The 12,038-nt window shown below is 35.5% G+C and overlaps 1 protein-coding gene across 2 annotated transcripts in view; it reads right to left on the bottom strand.

Annotated features, from left to right (window-relative positions):
* Positions 1–12,038, bottom strand: part of LOC149542840 (uncharacterized) — a 63,775-nt gene that overhangs the window by 23,135 nt on the left and 28,602 nt on the right. For both annotated transcript variants that reach the window (XM_089797730.1, XM_089797731.1), the window contains exons 3-8: positions 10,504–10,584; positions 10,261–10,349; positions 10,041–10,115; positions 9,879–9,940; positions 9,717–9,776; positions 9,433–9,606 (exon numbers count right to left, since the gene is read on the bottom strand). In XM_089797730.1, coding sequence (XP_089653856.1) covers positions 9,433–9,606; positions 9,717–9,776; positions 9,879–9,940; positions 10,041–10,115; positions 10,261–10,349; positions 10,504–10,584 — 541 coding nt within the window. The remainder of the gene's footprint in view (positions 1–9,432; positions 9,607–9,716; positions 9,777–9,878; positions 9,941–10,040; positions 10,116–10,260; positions 10,350–10,503; positions 10,585–12,038) is intronic.

Below are 12,038 nucleotides of genomic sequence, written 5' to 3'. Positions count from 1 at the left end.
CAACTGCAAACAAAGTTCATCCACCTCTCTTTCCTTATCTTCTGCAAACTTCATAGCAAAATCTTTATCACATAACAAGTACAAATAATCTGATTTCATCCTTTCAAAGTCTTTTTTAATTGTGTGCAATTGAGTACTAGTGATTCCACATGAATTTCCCTTTTGCCTCTCATTAGTTTGAGTTTTTTGCATAAGGTCTTCAATGTATTTGTGAGACTCATTTTTCCTTGTTAAAAGTTCTACAACCCTCTCTTCCGTCACCAATTATCTTTCCTTCAAATCTGGGCTTTAGTTCAAAGTCATCTAGGGTAAATGCTTGTCACACATTAAATTTTCTGATTTGTTCTCAACTGTGAAAACATCAATTGCACTACACTCCATTAAATCTCTAGAAGATGTCATGCAATCTTTAGGTGGCACAAATGGAACAGCATTATGACTGTCTAAGGAATCCTCAAAGGAGTTTCTCTCCTCACGTTTGTTGTCAATATGGATCTGCAAATCACCAATAAAAAGTTTTGAATACTCCTAACCTTTAATGATTGATTCTTCCTCTATGGTATCCAACTCGGCTGATTGGAGACCTGAACCTTTGTTCTTTCATCGTGTGCATTGCTTGGTAACAGATATATTCAAAGTTGTATCTTTAATCTGCTCCTCATTAGTCATGACACTTCTTTCATCTACAACTTTTCCTTCATCACCACAAAGCTGCAATATGTCCTCTTCTTGAATAATACCACAAATATGTTCAAGCGTCCAGGCCTCTTGACATGAGAAGCAAATCTGGTCTTTCCTCATCTGGTTTTTAGTCTTTGTTGGAGATCTTGAAACTTATAAACCCATTGTATTTAATTCTTCTTTAGCCTATTGTTGTTTGCAATTCTCAATTTTTGGCTCACATTGTTTGACCACCTTGTTGACCAACTTATAAGCAAATTTTGAAGCATCTTGGTCTTGCCTTGAAATTGCTAACAACATATGAGGCTGAAAATGAGTATCACTCTCATTTATGGTCATAGCCATAACAGTTTCCATAGCTACAAAAGTATCTGCATGGTGCTCTTCCCCAATTTTGCCCAAGCAATGTTGAAACGTGGTACAAATTAAATCATACAATCCTAAGTCAAGGAGAAGATTGCACAATCGGATTTCTGCAAATGATTTTGATATGACAACCCTTCTAGAGAAGTGACAACTATTGATGTTCCCAAGATTTTGAAAACCATCAACGATAAGTTGATGGACCTCATTCATTATGTCTTCTTCATAAGGTTCTTGAGGTGCTAGAATTCTTGTGACAGTGTTTTATCTTGCCATCTGAATATTTCAGCCACTTGTGTTGATTCAATGCTATTACTATAGGAACAAGAGCAACATGCAGCAAATCAGAGGGTGACTGCCCTACAATGGACAAATATCCTTCCAAACAGATCAAAATGTTGAGAATATTCTCCTTGTCAGTGATTACAACTTGATTTTGCTAGCCGTCTCATAAAGCATTTTGGCCCACCCTAACATGTCCTTTGGCGTCATTTAAAACTGAGAAATTTTTATTTTGAACTGCCCAATAGGCTGTAATAAGCAACTCAGTTTGCCACTAATTTTCTTTTGCACTGCTTCCACTAGTTACAATTTTGACAAATGGTTTGCTTATTTCAGTTTAGATGTTTTCTGTATGTTTTGATTGATCAGTTGAATGATACAGTTTCAGCAGACAATTAAATCAGCATGCATTTGTAAGAAAGAAAAACTTGTACATTTATTAATATCAACAGCATTATCACAGTTTGAATTTTGTATAGCTTTGCATACACCAAGAGATTTGTGTACATATTTAACCACCTCTATAGTTGTGTACCAATCTGAATGCCTATAGTTGAAATGCCATAATTGCATGACAAGTAGGAAGATAGGTAATTATGAAGCCCTCAGATCAGTCCCACATTGGACTAGAAAGGGCTGAAGTCAGAACATTCAAATCTGAGCATGTCTCTTGACTACTGCTGCTCAATGAAGTCTAGCTGCCTCTAAATACTTGCTCAGAACTGAGTTTCAACCCTTGATGCTACGGAATATAATGTTTATACCAACGAGATAAGCGGAAAAATGTCTCAACAACCTCATGACGGAAATAAATTAGCCCTTACAACAATGGAATAGAGGCCAAGTTCAAGATAAAAAACAAATGGCAATATCCGAGCACCAGCTATAATCTTCTATAGAACCAGTCTCGTTAACACCTTCCAGAGCAATATTTCCCAGAAATTTCAGCTTCATATCCATGTGATAACGACATCGTCATTCAACAAGCAATAAATGGCTTGATTCTCTTCCGACCCCCATAACTCTGCAGCCATGTAATGCAAAAGTGTCATACAATAAGGTGTTATTTCTCTACCAATAAAGTTTGTGCTTCAGTAGTGGCAAGTGGCCAGTCTTGATGGAGAAATTCTAACATTTCCAACGGCTCATTGAAACACCCAAGAATAATTCAGACTTAACCATTTGAACCCGTAATAAGCATCTTTATCGACTCCACTGGAAAATACAAATCATTGCCTCCAGCCGTAATGCATGTCTAGCCAAGGGAAATCCACCACAGTTTGAACAAAATTCATGGCACTATGGGTTCGAATATTAATCACGGCACTTACAGTGAAATCTGGCACAAATATCAATAACTATTGCAAGCCTAGCCTTCAAATTAATCTAGTCACTGTTTCTTTATTGATAAATGTGTGTCCACTAGATTCCTCCAAACAGAATAACACCTATACCTGTTGAAACTACCATCTTTGGAAGTTTATTAATCATTCAACACATCAAAATACAAGCGGTTATAGAAATTATTCACAAATTCAAGAGGTAGGAAATTCTATCGAATTTCATAAGCTATTTGTAATGGTAGTGTAATTGCCTGAGTGTATAGCCCAACTGCTAAGACTTCAATAACAAAGTTTTTGAGTGTATCCTCCTGAACTTCAAATACTACTGCAGTAGCATCCAGACGGTACCCAAGGCCACTCCTAATGCTCAGTCTTTTAAGGGAAATTCCAACCAAAAGTTAGTCCTTGTAACATACGGTCCTTGAGATACTTAGTGATGGAACCCAAATTTTTGTAAAATTTCAGGCTCCCATTTGAGCACCCTCTCTAATCTTCTATGCAAAAACTAGTGTTATATTTTGCAATTTTATGACCTTTTGATATGAATTTTATTTTATCTCTAAGTCACAACTTCATAAGCCTTGAAATTCACATAAGTCATTGTCTTCCATCAACCAATTATAAAAAGGTCACCATATCTTTTAACTCAGCAATTGCACTGTCTTATGTTTTCATTGCGTAGTTCATTATGAAAATTATACATTTAAAACAAAAGGCTGTTCGAGGATTGCATCTTTCAGAGAAATAAACCATTGCCATTACAAAGCAAGGCAAGCAGGGCTGACTAGAAGTTAGGTATCTAATTGGTTCATAAATGCACGTGTAAATGCACATGTACACCTTTGGAAGCCCATGGTAGAAGAAATGTATATGGAAGAAAATAATGAAGTTGAGTCAGGACAACATCAAATGAAAAACATAGCGAGGAAAATGTTGAAAAAAAGGAAGAGGTAAAGTTGGATAAGGGCCTAGCAACAGCGACTATAGTCATGAGCAGAAACATGCAGTATCACACCTTGGTAGCAAGATACAGGATGTAGTCTGTGAAGAACAAAATATGACGAGTGACAGCTTTAAGTCTGAGCACTCTTTTGATTCAAATTATAACAATAACTGGACATTAAGTTGTCCTGCAGATACTTGTGATAACAAGTACAATAGGGGAAGACATAACAATGATGGCTACAGTGTTGCTCAGAATCACATGGTTCTTGCAAATGTTAATGAAAGCTCAGGGGCATACCAGTTCAGTTGTATTAATAGGTACGAACAAGATTCATTCATCAGCAGGTTTTCTGGAAGTGGTAGCGTGTCAGTTACTTTGGGACTTCAGCAATCTGATGGTGCATCATTCTCAGGAAATCAAGAAAGTTGGTATCTCCATTCAAGGAGGGATAAATGGAATTGGCAGGGCCTCTGATGGCAATTGTAACATCACGGAGACTGGAGTTGCACATACTGTAGATAGATATTATTTTCTGTGTGTTCAGCTTCAGGCAATAGGAAGTATTCAATATACTAGACCTGGAAGTATATGTGCACTCCCGTGAAGAGAAGCGAGCCTAAATATGACGTGCGAAGACCATTTACCATCAGGAGTGTTGAAATAGTGAACCTCTGTGGAAACATGAGGAGGGTGTTGACGACACACAAGACAAAAAGAAATGTTTTTCAGACTACGCTTCATAGATGGCAATCAGTGACGGCATCTAAGGATTGCAGAGAATAAGGAATATATATCAGACACAAGATCCACCATTGATTGAAAGGGATAGTCACAGATATATCATGGAAAGCATCAGATTAATGTTACATGATTATATAACCATATGTAAAACAGCAGCTCTATCACTGCTAAAGCCATATTGATATCAAACAACGCAAGTATTTAAAATCCACATTTGAGATGGCAATAATATTGCTATAAGCAACATATCAGACATCATTGCATTTATAATAAAGATCACATCAGATATAACAATCGCATCACCGTATGGCTAAAGAGTCAACATCCAGACAGGTGCATCAAATGCTACTTGCATAAAGCTCTAGAGCGAACACCCAGTCCAGACATGTCACTTTCTCTATCAGTATATAATCACATCCAGTTCTGTATCAGTATAGAACACCATCTAAACACAGAGACTTAGTCAACTCTAATCAAGGAGGGATGAGGACTGCTGTGTTCAGGAACAAGCATATAGACCTTTTCATGGTGCCGGCAGGACATTGGGTGGTTTCAGTTCATCAGCCCCTGCACCCCGTATACCTTCAAGATTGCGAGATAATACATAAGCCATGAGTGAAAAAGATAGACAATCACAGGTGTGTGTAAGGCAATTTCAGCATCTGTTGATATATGAATCTGGGGAGTTAAGAGGGGCTTCCATGTTCTACAAAATAAGTCTCTATGAACCTCTGAATTGATAAGTAGCGTGACAGGCAGCAAGGTGAAGAAGATAGAGAGCTTTTGGAGACAATGCTCAACCTGGCAACCATTATCTACAGATGCCCCATATTGATCACAAAACAAGTTTATAAAGCTTGATACCCAGGTCATCTTCCATGCTAAGATAAATGAACAATTAAACTACTATTAATTAATATTAGTTACTTAAATGAAGCAACATGTTCATCCGTTCACAGCTTTTCATTCCTATATAAATAGGAGACCAAAAAAAGGCAAAATAAGAAGACACATTCGGAGATGCAATACAATTATTATAAAAAAAAATTTAAATCTTGCAAGGAGGAATAAGGATTAAAAAAGCATGGCTTTTACCATGTATTAATATATAATATTTTAATGATTAATAAAAGGTCCTTTTCCCATCAATGGATAAACTTCGTTTTCAAATGCATATCAACCCCTAAAATATCACTCCTTATTAATGGGACCCCAAAAGGATATTTCAATATCTCAAGAGGTATAAGACAAGGAGATTCTTTGTCTCCTTTCCTGTTTAAATTTATGGCAGAAGCTTTCAGGAGGGCTATTAAAACAGCACAATCAGCAGGTATAATTAAAGGTGTTACGGTTACAAATAATATCCCAAATATAATGCATCAACAATTTGCTGATGACACAATTCTGCCAAGAGAAAGCTCACAAAAGGAGGCCCAAAACTTCAAAACTATAATTCATCAATATATGGAAGCTTCAGGTCAAAAAGTAAACGCTGACAAATCTGAAATTTTCTTTATTAATACTAAACTGCAGTAGAAAACCAGATATGCAATATTATGGGTTATAAAAAAGGAAAACTCCCGTGTAAATATCCAGGCATAGAGTTGGAAAACGGTACGGGACACAATAAAGGCTGGAATAATATCCTAGATAGAATGGATAAGAAAGTTGGAAATTGGAAAGGATGGTGACCATCAAAAGCAGGCAAAGTTACAAAAATTAAAGCAGTACTTTCAACTCTTCCAACTTATCAACTCTCATGCCTACCACTCCCTAAAAAAGTAAATAAGAAGCTAGAAGCAAAGCTCAAAAGCTTCTTCTGGAATGACACAGAGGATCATAAGAAAATGGCACTCATAAAATGGGAGAATATCTGCAAACCCAAGGAGCAAGGAGGGTTAGGAATAAAAAATCTGAACTGGCAGAACAAAGCCCTAGGAGCAAAATTAGTATGGTGTATATATCAAGAAAGGGATAAAAATGGGCAAAAATTCTTTATAATAAATATTTTAATGCAACTAATCCCACTTCCCTTTTCAGAATGCACAATTTATCAAAAGGCTCAAGAAGCTAGAGTTTCATAGTAAAATGTGGATCTCTGGCTAGAAAATTTATCACATGGGACACAGGTAGGGGAGAGGAAGCATTATTCTGGGAGGATTCATGGGATGGTCATCCCCCCCTGGATAGCCTAGGTATTCCAGCAAACGTTAAAAACACATTAGTAAATTTATGGGGGACAAAAGTAAGCAACTACAAATATTTGAAGGTGGAAAATGGGACAGAAACGTGGGTATGGAAATCATTAGGAAATATAAATCTTGAACCCAAAGAAAGGAGACATTCGAAAATATCTTACAACAGAGAAAAGTGAATCAAATAGAAAGAAGAGATGGACTTATATGGGGAGCATCCAAAGGTGGTAAATACAGTGTCAAAAGAGGATATAACCTTATTATTCAATCGCAAAGATGGGAAGCAATTAATATGTCTCTTATAAACTATGCTGGGACACTACATGCCTTCAAAAGCAAGAATTTTCCTCTAGGCAGTTCTCCAAAAGAGGATTTCAACAGCAGAAAGACCTAGGAAAATAGGGATTAAGGGACTGTCGAGATGTGTTTTGTGCAAAAAAGAAAGTGAGTCTACAGAACATCTATTATTCCAATGTACGTATGCAAAAGAATGTTGGAAATCGCTACGGAAAAAGCTTTCCTGGACATCACCACTGCTTGATAACCTTAAGAGCAACCTAATCGGATGGCCTAATGGTTGCCCACTCAATATCTACAAAAAAATATGGAATATCTGCCCTTCCATCCTTATGTGGGAAATATGGAAAGAAAGAAACAGATGGATTTTTCGTGAGAAGGAAATGAATACCTCTACATTAATTAACAAAATAGAAGCATGCATAGTTGAAGTCATGAACACTCATTTACAAAAAACAGTAAAAGAGGAAGGTAAGTTCACAAACTGGGATGACAAGATGAGAAGAAATTGGAGTAAATTGAATAACACTAATATATAAGAAAAGCAGCGAGGAGGCAAGGGCTAAATGTAGATCGAAACTGCCTTCAAGAGGATGCTCAAAATTAAACTTTGATGGCGCTTCTAGGGGCAATCTAAGAAAAGTAGGAATAGGATGCATTATAAACAAGGATTTTGGAGAAAGGATCATTAAAAGAGCAAAATTTATGGGTAACATAACAAATAACTTAGTAGAATTAGAAGCCCTACAAGAGGACCTAAAATTAAGTTTTAATTTATGTATTAAAAAGCTTATATTAGTTGGGGACTCACAAATAGTGCTTAATGCTTTAAGAAAAAGGGATACCCCAAATTGGGTATTAAACTCAAAACTAGAAGAGGTTTTAAAATTATTTAACCTTATTGAAGAAACAAAGATTCAACATATATTTCGAGAAGGAAACCAAAAAGCAGATTATCTGGCAAACAAGGGAGTGGATGGAGAGGATATATTTATATATCATAACCAATAAAACATAAACCATTTTTCATTTATAAGAGTAGAATTACATATTAATCAAACCAAATTATAAAATAAACAAATATAAGGAGATTAATTAATAATGATTATAGGCAATATTATAAATAGGTAATCGTAGTGGGGACTGAGGACAAACACAATGTTGAATCATCACCACATGAACTTATAATAAGTAGGAATCATAAGATACTAAATAACAGGAATGATGAGTATAATAATCTAACACATTGTGTTAAATGAGGCATGATAGATATGAATACTATACATAAACATTATGGACTAGGTAGGAGCTAGATAATAATATAATCTTAGAAAGATATTGAAAATAAATGGGTAGAGAATTAGATTAGGAAACAATTATAAAAAAGCTTAAACACAAATGGTATAATTCAATCAACATAGATAAAAAATAGGGGGTAATCCCCTCCCATTTATATATAATTTGATTTTATTTATTGACAATAAGACAGTGCACTAACTATTAATAAGGAAGGAAAGGAAGCTTTATTAAATGATTCTGCTTTATAGACCGCTCTATTCTTTGTGTTCTGATTTTTGGCGCGTTCCTTTTATTACTTAAACTTGGATGCTGACTTCTGACCCCAATTTGGAAGCTAGCTGTGTTTTTATCATGGAGATGCTAATTAGATCTGTATACCAAGGAAGGATATTCGATGCAAGAATTGGAAACTGACATCTCCTTGAACAAACTGCGTTCAATTTTTCAAGGAAGTTACTCTGTAAAAATTGACTCATCTATGTATGAATAACTCTGAAAGAGAAGTGATTATATTAATACTGGGGTATGCCCCTTTTAAATTTGTATAATATAGGACTTCGGTCCTGGGCAAGACTAGAGGTTTTCTTACTCCGTTTTTTCTTACCAGTGCCCATTTGAACGGAGGACTTCTGTAGCTACATTTTCATTCATCTATTATAATATAAGGCTTCAGTCATTTACCGATCAAAAAAAATGGTCCTTTTTTGTTTATACGATCTTGTTATGACATTGCCATAGAAAGCGGCTGGTGATAGGAAGGTTCTATTTGGAAAGTTTAGTATTCTATTCTAAACAACAGATTTAGTGTGTTTCTACAAAAGTTTTTAGTATTAACTTGAATCTAAACTTATTTGAACTTGAAAGCCATGAGTGGTAAAAGGATATTGATCAACAATGTGAAGTACACGGTATAAGATTGACCAATGGAAATATTTCATTAATTACTTATTGCAATCACAAGATACTGTTTTGATGGTCTAAATTGGATTCCAATATTTAAAAATAGTTTTTCTGCAGAATTGCATATGATTGTCTGGTGCTCATACTATTACAAAAATAAATTTTTATCTCTTTTCAAAAACTTGAAAAGCTGTTTAGGATAGTTGAAAAGAAAACATTGAGAAATTGCATATTTAAAAAGTTCAAATTATAGCCATCCTAACTAGTAGACAAGTCAAGACGTTTGTGAATATTGTGAGCAATATTAAGAGCATTTGGCAGTAAAAAGAATGTGCAATTTACAATAAAAGAGAAACACAAAAGCTGGGTGCACAAAGATGATTACTGGAGTCTTGTACAGGCATTTCTGATGTGTCAATATCATTGAATCCACCTGCATTCTGCTCAACTGATGCAGCACCATAATCCTTTCCTTCTCTTCTACTACTACTTTGACCTGAACCACGGCTCCTTTCCCAATTCGCATCACTAGTATGTTCACCACCAAATCTGCCATTCCCTGGAATGGGGACACTCTCATCATCAGACTCAACAAAGGCGTATAACTAGATGATCAAGAAATTTGATGAAAATATTTACAAAGACACTATTCTGAAACATGCTAATTACCTCTTGATCTGCCTTTCCCCCGAGCACCACGTACCCTGCCTCTTCCTCCATGTGAACCCTCTACAGAACGAATGAGGAAGGAATTGAATTTATGAGTGGCATACTCTGACAAGATGAAGCCCAACTAAACAATCCAAGACATACTTTCAAAGTGATACCTACCTCCTTCATACTCGGATTCAGTCCATGGTTTAACTTGATCTTCTGGCAGAGGTGGTTGATACCTGAACAAGGAAAAGGCATTTAGCCCCCTGCAAATAACTTGTAAAATAAAATACAACAAAGAGGAACAGACAACAAAAGAACCGATACATCATCATTTACCCAATTGAGCTTGTGTCCAGCTCTTTGGTAGACAGAGTAATTGTAATCATAGAGACATGTCGTGTAGTTTCAAGCCTGTAAGCAACTAGCCATTAGTCAAAAAGCAAGAAACTAAACCTATAAACTTCATGCCAATTCATACCAGTAAAAATCTGTGTTCCTGTAGGAAATCTTTCCAGATTATAAAAACAAAAACAGGACTTTTTCAAATAATGCTTACGGTAGAAGCCCCTCCTCTAGAGGCTCCCATGTATCTGTAATATCGGTTGATCCAATGCTTGTATTTTGATGAAGACCAGCAATCCTTCTCTGCGGGATAAAAATAGGTGCAGATTGACAAATTGCATATAACAAAAAACATTGCATGAGAATCATTGCAACTGTCCAATTGTGCTATAGAGTCCAACTCCTGATTTATTTAAAATTTGATCCTAACAAGAGACCAAGTATAACTGTGAATTACCTTGATTAATTCGGCAATAGTCACAGTCTTGTTAATTGCTCTTCCCATAGCTTTCAGGACTATTTCAGATGATCCCTTATCCTTAAAACATAAAGCAAATTTTATTAGCACAAAAATCATCCAGGAAAAGAACATGAAAAGCCTTGCATGCAGTAACAGAAAACTGAAAAATAGATAGAAGCATAAACATGCAATAAAGGTGGTGTATAAATATGCTTAAAGCAAAATACTGAAATAAATATTATGCTTTAGAGAATAACAGTCTCTAGATATCCTGCTATAGACTGTCCACCCGCTTTACGCACCTATACATAGCAGGAGGTAATGACTAGCATGAAAAGCCTTGCATACAGTAACAGAAAACTGAAAAATAGATAGAAGCATAAACATACAATAAAGGTGGTGAATAAATATGCTTAAAGCAAAATACTGAAATAAATATTATGCTTTAGAGAAGAACAGTCTCTAGATATCCTGCTATAGACTGTCCGCTATATGCACCTATACATAGCAGAAGGTAATGACTAGCATTCATACCAGATTCCACTGACAAAAAAAAATAGGTAATTGCATTCAGATCTACACTAAAAAGCGTAACCAACATCACGAGTTCACAAGTAAACACATATCATACAGTAAATTTAACTTGTTAAGCAATTTGTAACATTAAATGATAGTTTGATGCTCTCTCCATTGCTCTCAGATGTGCCAATTCATCCACTTCTCTGCCTCAACAACTAACAAGTTAAGACCAAATGTTATGCAAACTATTCAGGGAAGCAGTCAAATATAATACTTCACCTTCCAGAAGATACAGAGGATACAAATTGTACCAAATGAATCATTATATCATATGAATTCTATACAAAGCAAATCAGAAACAAACCTAAACACAATTGAGGAAGATTGGCATCTAACACATCTGCAATAAACAAAGATTAGACATTCTTATCAATTTTTTTAAGGATGAGGACAAATTCATTTCTGAAATATTGATTTACTGAGGCCCATTATAGGCAACTTGATCACCAGTTTACAAATACGTTTCATGACAAATTACAGCGCTTACACCAATGTCAATATATCATAAGGCACACTATAAAGGTATCAAGAGGAAAAAATATCTCCAAAACATGATATGCATCATAGAAAAGTATGAAACAGTGCAGAAGAAAACCATAGCTATTGCATAAATGAGGAAGATTGGCATCTAACACATCTGCAACAAACAAGGTTTTGAAATTCTTATGATTTTTTTAAGGATGAGAACAAATTCATCTCTAAAAAAAATAATTACTGAGGCCCATTATAGTGAACTTGATCCCTAGTTTATAGAAAACTATGTTGCATGGGTACTCATACCCATACCCCTGGGACGTGTACTGGGTACTGGTATACGTACCTGAGTACTGGATACTTGATGGGCAATCGGTGGGTACTCAGTAGAGAGCATAATAGCTAAGGTCCTTGATTAAGATTTCTGATTTTTGTTTCAGTTTTTTCTTTGCATATCATATTTTTGTTAATCAAACTTA

This window comes from Cupressus sempervirens, chromosome 8, assembly GCF_028749045.1.
Source record: "Cupressus sempervirens isolate cs-2001-9-10 chromosome 8, ASM2874904v1, whole genome shotgun sequence".
NCBI lineage: Eukaryota > Viridiplantae > Streptophyta > Pinopsida > Cupressales > Cupressaceae > Cupressus > Cupressus sempervirens.
Note: the sequence above shows the minus strand (reverse complement) of the source record. Positions and strands in the feature narration are given on the sequence as shown.